General features: G+C 39.4%; 1 protein-coding gene across 1 annotated transcript in view; it reads right to left on the reverse strand.

Moving 5' to 3' along the window:
• The window catches only part of ZNF407 (zinc finger protein 407), a 403,634-nt gene that overhangs the window by 135,512 nt on the left and 253,597 nt on the right, over positions 1-14,525 (reverse strand). Inside the window, exons 5-7 of the mRNA XM_080683401.1 lie at positions 13,097-13,263; positions 9,505-9,588; positions 630-750 (exon numbers count right to left, since the gene is read on the reverse strand). Of these exons, the coding sequence (XP_080539527.1) occupies positions 630-750; positions 9,505-9,588; positions 13,097-13,263 (372 nt within the window). The remainder of the gene's footprint in view (positions 1-629; positions 751-9,504; positions 9,589-13,096; positions 13,264-14,525) is intronic.

Consider the following 14,525-nt stretch of genomic DNA (forward strand, 5'->3'; position numbering starts at 1 on the left):
ACACATAGACCTCCAACATACCTTGAACATAAAAACGTTACTCTGTCAATACCTCCTGATTGCTTGTAGAGCATAAACGTGTCTGAAATTGACCAATCTTCTAAACCGGCTGAAATGCTTGCTCCGATAGGAGGACTCATTCTGGCCAAACATGTTCCTTCTCCATAAACTGCTCTAGCTTCTGTATTTACCCAGGGCCTCTGTATTGAAATGACTTCTGAACATTACAGGTCACTTATTACGCTACAACACCCTTAAAGGTAGGAAGCCTTTCTAATGCTATCTCCATTGCCTGAGTGCTTCACTCATAGCAGATAAGAAGCCATATGCACTGAATGACTGTTTAAGTGAAATGGTTCCTTACTTTGGCCAAGAAATTAAATCACTTGAAATCCAGGTGTACCAAAGGATTATAAATCCTAAATGTAAAGATTATAGAAAATGGGAAAGAATTTTATTATTTTCAAAAGTCACTAAAATTAGGTGGTGAATTAAATTCCCTAACTAGTGAATGATGCTTTCAACTGTACTAATTCATGCTGACCAGAGACACTGTTCTGTAACTTTTAAGAGGGTTTTAACCCCTGGTGGCGACCCAAGTGCTCTACCTGGTCAGAAAGAGTCCTTACCTGTAGTCACACCAGGGGCACCGGTAGGGCTTCTCTCCCGTGTGCACCCGCTTGTGCCGAGTCAGGTGAGACTGGGTTGTGGAGGCAAAGTTACACTCGTCACATTTGAAAGGCTTTTCCCCTGTAACACATCAAGAAGTGTTGTACATGAATAATCATAAATATTGGAAATGAAGGGCTAAACCTGTTATTAACAATTAAGAAGAAACTTATTTCTAGGAAATTTTAAGAGTATAGTTCAATGCTACACATGTTTGGGACATTTAAAATTTATTCTCAGAGTTAGAAAGAAGACAGCCCCAATTTTTATTTCTCTATTGGAATGCAAGAATGGTACACAATCTATAGTTCACATTTAACTTACAGACAGGAATTTTAATTTTAGCTCTGGCCTAGCACTGTATTTGAAGTCATTTGACAAACTGTTACCTTAGAGTCATTATAAAAATCTCAATGAATATATAGTACCAAACTTATTATAATCTTAAAGGTAAATCTGAAAAAAATAATAAAATAAAGCTATACATTGGTACCAAAGAAAATACTGTTAAAAGTGAAGGGAAATTACCTTTCATTAAATGGAATAAAAGGAACAGAGGCTTCAAAGAAACATTCACACTGGTATTCACTAGCTCTTAAACTCTATCTCCCAGGTAGATATAACAGATCTATCCACACATACGTCTCACCCACAAGCGGGCTCAGGGCCTCACACAGGACGCATGGCTGCCCTTCGATGGGCAACTTTCTCTCCTTTACTCACGCCTCCTCCACACACGCATTCGAAGAAATCACCGAGTCTCATCAGTTTTTAGTTCCACTAGCTACACTGGCTAGTGAGCATGTGAAACGTGGTATTTAACTTTAATTAATATAAATTTAAAACTGATACTGGATTCACTTATTGAAAGAATGTGTAAGTCTATCTGGGGCAGTTTGGGAATGTGAATACATTGTGAAGGAGAGTTTATCAATGTAAACACAGATTGTGGCCTTAGATGAAAACTGAACCTCTGAGTGGCCATGTGCTAGTAGAAGTGTCAATACACACACCAATTTCAAGCTCCTGCAACAAAACATAATGAAGTGTTGATAACAGTTATACTGATACAATACTGAGATGATAAGTTGGGTGTATTTGGTTAAATTAACTATTTAAAAGGTAATTTCACCTGTTACTTTTTCTTTTTTCAATGTGCTTACCAGGAAACTAAAAATGACACATGTAGCTCACATTACAGGTTGATTGGACAGCGATGAACTAGAGAAATCCTCACCACCTCTTCCCCAGAAGATATAATGTAAGTACTGCCCTTCTCAACAGAAACTGGTCCCAGAAATTCTGAGTATGACAGGTTGATTATGTACAGCCATCCCCGCTTAGCTGCTGTTTCACTTGCAGGTTTCAGGTACCCTTGATCAACCATGGTCTGAAAATATTGAATTTCCCTGCTCCTGACACCCAACCATGGACATGTTACAGAGCAGATGATCCTCCTTCTGACATAAAGTCAAAGGTCAACAGTAGCCTAACACTATGTCACAGAGTTGCATCCTTCTCCTCACTCCATCTCATCCCATCTGCACTGTCTCATCTAACATCATCCCAAGATGGGTGAATACAGTGCAATCAAATATTCTGAGGGAGAGACCACATTCACATAGCCTTTAGTGCAGTATATTGTTATAATTGTTCTATTTTATTATTGCTAATCTCTTACTGAAATTAATTTATAAATTAAACTTTATCATAGATACTAGAGGCCCAGTGCACAAAATTCATGCACGGTGGTGGGGGGGGGGGGGGGAGGGCGCGGTGTCCCTCAACCCAGCCTGCACCCTCTCCAATCTGGGACCCCTCGGGGGATGTCCGACTGCCAGTTGAGGCCTGATCCCACAGGGTGGTTGGGGCAATCACACAGGGATCGGGCCTAAACGGCAGTCGGACATCCCTCTCACAATCCAGGACTGCTGGCTCCTAACCACTCGCCTGCCTACCTGCCTGATTGCTCCAACCACTCTGCCTGCCAGCCTGATAGCCCCCTAACAGCTCCCCTGCCAGCCTGATGGACACCTAACTGCTCCCCTGCCAGCATTATCGACCCAACTGCCCTCTCCTGCTGTTCCGATTGCCTCCAACTGCCCTCCCCTGCCGCCTGATCGCCCCCAACTGCCTTCCCCTGCAGGGCTAAGGGGACTGGGGGACTGAGGCTGGATGAGGCGGGGCTGAGGGGACTGGGGGACTCCGGCTGGATGAGGCGCACGGCACCTGCCGCCCCCCGGTGGGGCTGAGGGGATTGGGGGACTCTGGCTGGATGAGGCGCGTGGCGCCTGCCGCCCCTCAGCGGGGCTCAGGGGACTGGGGGATTCTGGCTGGATGAGGCAGGGCTGAGGGGGCTGTGTGTGCTGCCATCTTGTGAGGGTGTGGCAGTCAATTAGCATATTCCCTCTTTATTTGATAGAAGGATATGTGTATAGTAATGTAGGGCTTGGTACTATCCATAGTTTCAGACATTGCTCAGGATCTTGGAATGTATCCTCCTGACAATAAGTGCATAACATTTAACTAATGCACACACATCTCACCTGCCTCTGCAGCCAGGGTAGCAGTTAGAAGCCAGACTGGTTTCCTAATCCAGGTTTTGCCATAATTCCCCTGAGCAAGAACAGGAGGGTAATACCACCAAACAAGCAGGGTAATTGTGAGGGTTAAACAAAATAAACTGATGAACAAAATGGAACCAGAAGCATGAATACATGGAACAGACTGGTGGGTACCAGAGGGGAGAGGAATGGGATGACTGGATAAAGAGGTGAAGGAATTAGCTAAAGAATGTATATGCATACCCACGGACACAGACATGCTGTGGTGAAGGCCAAAGGAGGAGGAGGTGGGAGTGGGTGGAGGTGGGCAAAAGAGGGGAGAATGGGGACATCTGCAATAGTGTTAATATTAAAAATTTTTAATAATAATAATAAAAGAATACAAAGCATGTGTCCAGCATTTAGCAGGGATCTCAATGACTTGTGATTTTTATCATTATTGTGACAGGACTGCCTAACCAATGATTACTGCAGTCCTCTCACACAGCAATGCATCTCACCCAGGTCCCACTTCCAGTAGAGACAAACCTATAGCTTGCCTAAGATAATTAACAGTGAATTTAACATCAAGATATTCTTTAGCAGATCCTACCAGGAAATATTTTATTTATTCTTGAAAAACAAAAGACCATATACAAAGCACAATAAAAATCTTGGGATTGAGAGGGATTTTTTTACTCTTTTAGCCATTTGTCCTTACAATAAATACCATCTACAAGATTCCAATCAAGTGGTCAACTGGGGTCAACATGACTAACTGTTCTCAGCTTCTTAATTGCTGTCGACAACTCAATTATACTAACTGATTTATACAAAAATTCATTGTCATGACAATAGCAGGTTTTGCTTTCATTTGAGAGGTAATATGGGATATTCATCCGTTCATCCACCGAAGGACATAAGAGTTCATTTCATTTTGGAGTATGACAAATGAAGCAATTCTGAATCTTCATGAGCAAGTCTCTGCTTGGGCCTACAGTCCTTCTCTCTTGGGTATATATCTAGGAGTCAGATGACTAGGTCCTAGAGTAGGTACATTAATTTTGTGAAGCATTGCTAAACTGTTTTCTGAAGTGGTTTGACCATTTTACATTCCTAGCAGGTATGTACAAGAGTTGCTTTTGCTCCACATCATCACGGACATATGGTGTGACCAGTTCTTTGAATCTGTTTCTCTAATGATGCTGAGGATCTTTTCATGTGTGTACTTACCATACATTTATATTCTTTGGTGAAATGCCTGTTCAAATATTTTGACCTTTTCAAATTGGGTATGTTATAATTGTGTTTTTAGAGTTCTTTATAAATTAAAAATACATATCCTTTATAAGATTTGTGATTTACATGTATTTTTCCCCATGTATGTGGCTTGTCTTTCATTCTTTTCAGGGTCTTTGGAAGAGAAGTTTTAAATACATCAATGTATGATTTTTCAAGTTACGATATTTTTCATTTCTGAATCAGGCTTCCCATGTGATATTGAATAATTATTTGATAATCTATGGTCACAAAGATTCCTCTGGAATTTTTATATTTTTAGGTTTTATATTTAGATTATGATCATTTTGAGTAAATTTTTATATATGGTGTGATGTATGAATCAAAGTTCATTTTTATTGCATATGGATAGCCAATGCTGATCATATAGGTGTGGGTCTGCTCTACAATCTCTACTCTATTTCTTTGATTATTTGTCTACCTTGATGCTAATGTCAGAATGACTTGATTAGTACACCTTTATATTAAGTCATGAAGTCAGACAGCATAAGTCCTCAAGTTTATTCATCTTTCTCAAACTTTTCATTATTTCAGACTATTGCACTTCCATATTGAGTTTTAACATCAGATTCCCCATTTCTTTTAAAAAGAAAAGCCTAATGGAGATCTGAAATGATCAATGTGGGAGGACATGAAATCTTAACAAAACTGAGTCTTCCAATCCATGAAGATGGTACATCACTCTATCCACTCCTTTAATTTCTCGGGGCAGTATTTTGAAGTTGCCAATGTAGAGGTTTGCACATCCATTGTTAGATTTATCTCTAAATATTGTACACTGGTCAAAAACAATTGACAAAACATGCAAAATCTATTTTGTTCCAATGATCTATCTGCGTGCCAATACAATACTGTCATAATTATTGTAGCTACATAATAAGCCTTCAAGTTAGGTAGTACAAATCTTCCAATTTTAATACAATAAATCTAAATGGCCAAACAATTTAAAGATATTTTTTAAATTAAACAAATTCACAACTATATTCTGATATTTCCTTATTCCATGCAACCTAAGTTTGAAAATCTGTTGGCATCATGACTCAATAACTTATTTGTTCTAGTAACCTTGGTAGACGGCTTTATCTATTTGTTATGAATTTGATAGGAATCATGGGGAGAAAAGGGTGATATTACAGATTCATTGCCTGAATCAGTGGTATAAATTGAAGGTCATCTAAATTCTTCAAAGTTAATGTTCTTGGTTTGGAGGTTAAACATAAGCACTTAAAAAACATAAATATAGCTTATTTCATTTAAATTTTATGGCATTTTTATGTCATACAAGTTAAATTTAAAAACACTTTTAAAGAATAATGTCATTTATATTCTCTATAACTCTATTAATCTGAAGTTCACATTAAGCTAGCAATATATTGCAATAAACCAGTTATTTGAACCTTTTCAGCTCATGACATACATGAACAAATGACTAAAATTCTGTGGCATGCCAAAAATATAAATATTTTTTGCTGATCTGACAAAAAAACAGGTAAAATTTTGATTCATTTATAGCAGATGGCTATTGTTGTGTTGGCTGTTGCCATATATATATATATATATATATATATATATATATATATATTTTTTTTTTTTTTTTGGACAATCTAAGGAAAAGAGGTCAGTGCCCCTGACTAAAATAGTCAGATATTGCATGTTTTAAAAATTCTTATGGCATGCAGGTTGAAAATCACTGCAATAAACTGTAAATTGTTATTTCATATTTAACTTGACAACAGTATATATAAAAATGTATAATATTAAGAAAATTTGAATTATATACAGGCTGACAGATAAAAATATATAATGTACCAAAATAAGCTACATGAATACTATGCTATGACCAGTAAGTAAAGGCAGGCTCAAGCATGTCTTCATAGTAGGCTCATAATGGAGGATAACTTGTTGTACATTTATGCAAACTGCAGTTTATTCAAGTCTGCACACAATAGTTAATTTGTAACTCATTAATTTTATGACATGTTCAACACTCCTGTGTGTTTTTTAAGCCAGAAATGATTTCTTCAGGAAATATTTTCAGGAAATACACTTCAGAAATAAAGAACTTTCTTGTTTGTTAGTTTCAATATATAACCAAGAAAATTAACTCAACTTCTATAGAGTAAAATCTGAAAGCAAACCTTACAAATTTTAAATAAGAATTTCAGTTCACTGATATTTGTTACTGGTGGAAATAAGATAGGTGCTATATGAAGAGATGTGCACACTTATTAAGAAAAAACTTCAGATGGACTGATCAAGTTTATTTGGTCTACTGGGGCCAGTCCTTCTAAATCCATTGTCATTCTACAGCCAGACATATGACAACGTCTATAAGCAAGACATTAACTACTCTTGAAAATAGGGCTACCTGGATACATCCTATTCAAAAAGCAGAACAAAGGTGACATTTCCTTTCCTCCTATTTTCCTTAATATTACACACTTTTCTTTCTTTTTTTATATATTTTTTATTGACTTCAGAGACGAAGAGAGAGGGGAGAGAGAGACAGAAACATCAATAATGAGAGAGAATCATTTATCGGCTGCCTTCTGCACGCCCCTACAGGGGATTAAGCCTGCAACTCTAGCATGTACCCTTGACCAGAATCAAACCTGGGACCCTTTAGTCCGCAGGCCAATGCTCTATGTACTGAGCCAAACCAGCTGGGGTCACACTTTTATGTGCAATAATTTTGGCCAAAATAACCAGGAAGGAATATTCTGCCTCTTCAGTTCCTCTGATAGAGTCAAGGAAAGATGAGGGGGCACCAGAAGGCCTGAGCACGGGGCGGGCCCTCAGGTGACTGTCACGCAGGCTGCCACGCCACCAGGAAGCTCACATTTGGCATCCATTCCCCCGAAGGCTGGGTGGGGGTGGTAGGGGGTGGTTGAAGCTAGCCACCACTCCAACCACTTGAGAGGGTTGCTCCTGTGCTTGAATGAAAGGGCTCTCTGACAGGGGGTGAAAGTAAACCTTGGGTTGAAAGATGTTCTGTGTCAGCCCGCCAGGCAATTGGATTGGCGGCGGGGGGGGGGGGGGGGGGGGGCGGGGGGGGGGCGGTTATTTCCACCATTTGGAACACCTTTGATACCTGTCCTTTCAAAGTGGAGTGTAATTGCGTGGGCAGTCTGTGGTAAAAAGGTAAACCATATCCAAGAGGAACACAGCAGAAAAACATAGATTTCAAATGCACTATACAATTCCAGCCTTGGGGAAAAATAAGCTGAATGTTGCTTAAATTTTTAAATCCAGTGTAAAAGCTAAGGACCTAGACTGAGTTACACTAAGCTGTTTGGCTGAAGTGTACAGTCTTAAGAACTGACTCTGGTATTAAAGAATCATGTGTGATTTGTGCCACAGTGGCAGGTAAGTGCCAAAAAGACAGATGCTCTGTCTGGGAGACATTGTCCTATACGGTATGAAGTTAATAGCAAAGTAATAAGGAGCCCCTGGACCCAACATAAAATAGAAAGTTGTGCTGCTCCATGCCGGCTTCCAGATCGATAGCCTGTAAACGCCTCAGCATTACCGGCCCCGCTGCGGGGGAAGAGCAGCGCCCCATGCTGGCAAAGGCAGCACACAGGAGGGTCGCCTGTTCCCCAGGGCCACCCAGCATGTGACAGGTGACAACAGTGGCACTGGGACGGAAACAACCAGTCATCAATAAACCGAAAACAGCGAGAATAAAATCCTCGCACACACCATGCCACACACATACTTCCAGCTTCTCAGAGACAGTTGCAAGGGTGATGCCCACCCACGGGGCTCCTTCATCACCTCTTATGCAGAATCTTTAAGTTGCTGGATTAAAAATGTATGATCACAGGTCACTACTGTAAACTTAACATAAACATTTGTGTTTACAAAGTTAAGTCCGTGTTTACAACATCATGTTCAAAACTGAAAATTTCTCTTGGGCTCAGTAATGACTCTTATCCCACAGGGAAATCTAGAGCATGTAAACTTAAGATCTAAAAGAAATGGCTAGCATTAATTCCCATTGACCTTAGAAGTAGCATAATTACAGCTACCTGCAGCTAACTTCTAAATATCACATATCAAGAATAAAAATGTACCACAAACAACATGTATCTTCATTTCATGCCATTTAAAGTTTAACTGCCAAACTCAGCCACACTCATGGTATCTTAATAAAAGTCCAACACTTAGTTACCAATTGTGTTACCACATAATTTAACATCTAAGCTAATCACTTTGAGAGCAGAAGGGTTGTGTTGACAATTAGAAGGGACAATGCCACAACAGCACTATCCCAGGCATATATAATTTAGAATTATTAAAATAATTACTTATAGGACCCATTATAGCACACCAAGTAGGTCAACAATTTTCATAAATGTTTAGACATTTCACCTTTAAGTGTTCCTAATGAAGGCATCATTTTATTTTGTGAAATTACCAAGAATGCATATTGTGAAAAACAAAACCCCCTTCAATGTCCACATCCACTTATGTTGCCCTCTTCATTGCTATTCACTCTTGATAGCAAAAATTGATAAAGTAGTAAGTTCAAACCTCATGTACCAGTAAAACTCACTGAGAGATTGCTGCTAGAGGGTTAGGTGGTTAGGAAGGCGAGAGAGAGTGGGGCAGGGAGGCTGTAGGTAACGGGGTTATAGAGGTGATGGGCAGACTGACTGAAAGTGGGCCCAGAGAGGAACACGGACCTTGGCTCCACCCACGAGGTCCTCCACCTGCAAGGTCCGAGGCAGAGTCAGGCCTACAGTGAAGGGCCCACTGTATCTGTGCTTTGGAGGCCAAACTCTTTTCCCTCCTGTTTGCCATGAGTTTACAGAGGACACCTGATCCATAAAACATGAATAGGCCTAGTTTTCAACAATATAATAACAGATGAATTGAAATCGTAGGATATTCAAACAATTTTCAGTGGCTTTTATGAAAGCTGAGCAGACAAGCACGGAGGACCAGGAGCGATGCTGGGCGCCTGCCTGGACTGCTCTCTAGTACTGACCTGTGTGTTGCCTGCGGTGCTTGGTGAGGGCGTGCCGGGTCCCGCCAGCGAAGCCACAGAGGTCACACAGGAACGACTTCTCGCCTGTTGCAACAATAAACAGATGAGGGACTGCGGAGGTCACAGATCATTAAAACATATCTATCAAGGCTTTCAGGGTTACTAATTCCTCCAATCAAATGTTTCCATGTAAATATGTCAAATGGGAATGAAATTACCACTGCGGTTTATTGACTGTGATAAAATCTGAAAAGCACCACTGAACATAATTACATACTTGTCAGACCCATAAAAATTAGCTTTATTATCAATGGAATGGTTTTGTACAACTTCATTTCTGGTAGATGTCTTCCAGATGGGGCTGCTTTATGCACTTGAACAGTTTTTATGCATATCCTGATTTTTTACAATTCCCATACATCTGGCCTTTCTGAGCTGAGTAAAGACTGCTTGGAATAGTTAATATACAGTATATATGATTTTGCTTAAATAAAACAATGAATTTTCTAACAGCTATAGGACACTGAATTGGTTTTACCTGATTCGATCAGGGTCTTCTTTAATAAGTTCCTACTCAATAATGTGAATTAAATAGTTTCCTGGAACATACTGAAGATCCAAGTATCAATAAAATCTACATTACTCAGTACCAATAGCAGTTGAATGCTGTTTATGTTTCTCAAACTTCCAAGGCATAAGAAAGAAAGTGAAGGGATTGCTAAAGAAAGGGTACAACACTCCTATTATTCATTTTTAATGATAACTCTGGCCTGGAAACTGCGGCAACAATTAGAGACAGATTTGGCAGACTCAGTATTTGTTAAAAGTGTGTAAATGCTCATTTTTAAAGCATTTTTACACAAGCTAACATTTTGCCCTGCATGTTATAAATACAATCTATCTTTCTACTGCAGCATATTTAGGCAATAAGTGTCGGTAAGCCAGGCAGTTTATCCCATAAGGCTCACGAAGCAGAACCAGTGAGAATAAAATGCTAACCTTGGAGAGAGATCCAGTGAAATAATACAATACTTTTCCCAAAATGAAATAAATCTTTTGTATCTATCTTTATCTACTTTACTCATTTAGATGTTTTAATGCAACAAGTCTTCGAGGGCTCTGTCGAGTCAGCCTACTTTGTCCTCAACCATTTTGGTGTGTCACAGCGGAGATTTAGCGTGAGGGGGTCGGGAAATGGTCATTGCCTTTTTTAAGCTTAGAAACAATAGTAACTATAAGAAGACAGAGCAACTTTGGTAATCAAAAAGGTCTTCCCCTTGCATATGAGCATGACTAGGATTTCTAACTTAAACAAGCATGTATTAATAAAGAGATTTTTAACCAAATTATGTTTAATCCTATTTTGCAATAGCATGTTTAAAATGTTCATTATTATCATTTATAAAATAGAGCTAAATTTAAATATTTTTCCTATATTACTTTCCTATCTTGGGGTTAAGTTTATTCCTTGACATCACTATTTCAATATAGAAAAAAGGAATAGAGTAGATGGGCTGTGAAGAATAAAGTTTAATTATAATCACTCATTTAATTATTTAATCAATTAGAAATATAAATCTTTCTAACTAGCTGTATTATCAATTAAATAACACTGAACGTAGACTTTTTTAAAATCCACAAAGATAATTTGCTTGTTAATATAAACATACTATTCTACATTGGGGTAGAACTGTTCTCCACGATTTATTCCTCACCACTGTCTTGTGGGCATGAACCCCTCATGCATGTGGGAATGTTTGTGCCAGTTCACACACACACACACACACACACACACACACACACACACATGCGCGCGTGCACTTGGTGGGCTTTGCCATTCAGCCAGCCAAACCTCTGATGAGGAAGGAGTACTCTCACCTGGTTCGGATCCCAGAGGAGTATGTCAGTTTCTCTCACTGGTGAACTCTGTGACCTACATCCTTCTAATGAAATATACTCCCAAACATAGAAAACTCCTCATGATGTATGTTCTTTTCAGGTACACAGGCTTTGTGTACATAGTAAGTTTTGTTCCCTTTCCTGGTTTAACATATTTACCGGCACAAAGACAACATTATTTTTCCATGTGATTTGGTTCTAGATACATCAGTGACTTTGAATTTGATGTGTAGACTTTATTTGGGGTGTTAGTCTACAATGACTTGTATGTGAGATTTACCTTGGTGGCTTGATGTGTGTCATTCCACATTCAATTTTCACTTATTTTGAGGAGGCAGGGGGGTGAGGGGGAGCGGGGAGTAGCGTTGCAATGGGCAACACAGTATTTTTCAAAAGAAAATTTAAGAAAAACTAAATGTAATATTTCACTACATGTAAAGGAGGTTCATGTAACGTGCCATAGTTAGATGATAGCAGAGATATAATAGGAGACTTTTCTTAACAACTTGAATTAGTTTCAAGTGTGCCATTTTGCATTCAAATGCAGAAAGACACGGAAACCAATCCTTTATTTTCTATTAGAAAACAGCCACTGTCCCCTATCTCTCATTATGGTGCAGACTACAAGACCTAACAACAAAAATCCATATTATTGATCCGGCCAAGTCTCCACAATTATTCTTTAGAAGGAAACGCCGACGATAAATTACATCTGCACTGGCTTTTCATCTGCTGTTCGATATAAGTGATCTCTCAGGGCAGGCTGGAGACCTTAAATCGTCAACGCCCTTGTCAAGGAAGCCGAGGAGGCCTGGGCTTCCACAACTGCTACAGAAGAACTTTTAACCTATAATTTCTAACAATAATATAGGATTCTTGGCAATCAGAAGAACATTTGGGAATGCTGATTAAAATTTATTTTTTCCTTGAAACAAAATACTTTTTGAGAGATGTGAAGAGAAGGAAGACCAGGAAAATACCAAACAGCTCTCGGTAGTACAGCTCTGGTGAGGGAAGGAGAGTGCTCGAATGCACCTGGAAGGAGTTCGGGCCCACTGCCCCCAGATAATGAAAGCACGTCATAAACACTGACCATAGCAGGTACTCAGGGACATGTTTGTGAAGGTCAGACTGAGAGTCCTTGGTACCACACCCAGCACAGGGGTATATTCTGTGTGTGCTTTCCATCACTTGGTTTGAAAATCCATATAGTCCTTTAAATGTATAGTGACTAAATTCAGATGGGTCTTTTTGTACTAATTATTAAAAATTCTTGAATCTGATAGCATTCTGTTCTTAAGAGAAATAATGAGTGGATTAAATTTTTTAAAGGTGCATAAAATAGAGATTTAATTATGTTAAAAATATGATGGTGCTGAGTTTACCTCAGTAATAAAATACAAGACCAGTTCTCCACAAATCAAGAATACACCTAAAAAGATGTGTTTAAACACATACACATGTATGTACACACACAACAGAAATTAGCTTTTAAACAGGGAACTTGTTCTGTTTAACTGTGCACGTGCAACACTCAGCTCCACACACACATGTTCAAATGTCAGTTTAACGCTACCCTCTCATTCATGCACAGTGAGCTGATACCATCCTCTTTACTACAGAATTACCACAATCTTAAACTCTGCAAAAGGGAAATCATTTCCATGGGCCCCTCACGCAGGGGGCAGCACACCTGTGTGTGTCCTGTAGTGGTCTTTCATGGCGGAGGCTGTGAGGAAGGAGTAGTGACACGTGGGCCATGTACACTTGAAAGGCTTTTCTCCCGTGTGCAGCTTCATGTGGTTGTTCAGGGCCCACTTCTCGGTGAAACTTCTATCACACAAGTGGCATGTAAATTTCCTGCATGAAGAAGAGAGAAAACCATGTAAACGTGACCTGCACAGGCCCCCGAAGGCCCCAGCAGCAGCGTGTTCTAGCCCTGAGTGGGGCGGCGCAGGCTCGGGGAGAACCGCAGGCCGGGCCTGTCATGTCTGTATAACCAGGCATTGATTTTGCTGTCCAGGCCTGGCACTCCAGCCATTTATTCTCTGCTTTGCGGTTGGGCCCAACGGGTTTGAAAAATTCTGTTACAGTCCAGTCACCCCTGAGGCAAATGTGAGAATAGATTTCACCTGTACAGGCCTACACCACTTATCCAGGGCATGGGCTGTCAGAGCAGAGGCTAAATGAAAAGCTATCCATACTAAACTACTCAGACAACCCCTGCTCTCTGCAGGCGGAGGCGCCTGCTGCTGTCTGCATGGGAGCCCCCACTGCTCCTGGAATAGCAGTGCCCCTGCAGGCACCCAACTGCCCCCACCACAAAGCTCCCAGGAGAAGGGGGTCCCAAAGGCAGCTGCCAAACAAGGTGTACTTCTGAGTCACCACATGGCTACATAAAAAGTTGGTTTTGATAAGAATAAAAATAAAATTATAAATTCTTAATAAAATAAGCCTTTGAGATAAATAAATCTCAATTATTTCCTATATGAAAAAACAACAACCTGAAAATAACAAAGCAGTACTCACACTAGAAATATTTCAGCCCCAGAGCCCACAGTTAAAGATACCTTCAATGATCAAGGCAGTATGAACCATTAACAAAACACCTGAATATTCACTCTGGTTAGTCTTCTGTCCTGTTTCACTATCACTCATGAAACCACTGCTAAAATTTACTTTTTATTACTAATACAATTTAGTTTAAAGCCTTCCCTGTACCCACTATAGTAGTGTCCAACTAATTAATTCTGGATAATGAATAGTCAAATAAAAGCAAATTAAACCAAATATTCAAAATTAAAGTGTTTTAATAAGTTGATAAGCACTATGCCACAGAAGAGAAAGTATAGCAGTTTGATTTAACTGCCATAAATTGGTCTATACTTTTAGCAAGTTAATGCAACTAAAAAAACATGATTACAATATGTGTTTTAAATTATGATATAAATATGGAGGTGTATATTCTTTGCATAAAGGCTTTAACTATGATTTTACAAATTTTCTTCATCTCATAAGGGTAGAAAAAGAATCTCAAGCTTCAAATAATTAACTTTCTCATTTTGGGGTAAATGTGGATTACTTTAACAAATTAATCATTCAGAGTTTCACATATTCTATGT

Source organism: Plecotus auritus (assembly GCF_963455305.1).
Source record: "Plecotus auritus genome assembly, chromosome: 8".
NCBI lineage: Eukaryota > Metazoa > Chordata > Mammalia > Chiroptera > Vespertilionidae > Plecotus > Plecotus auritus.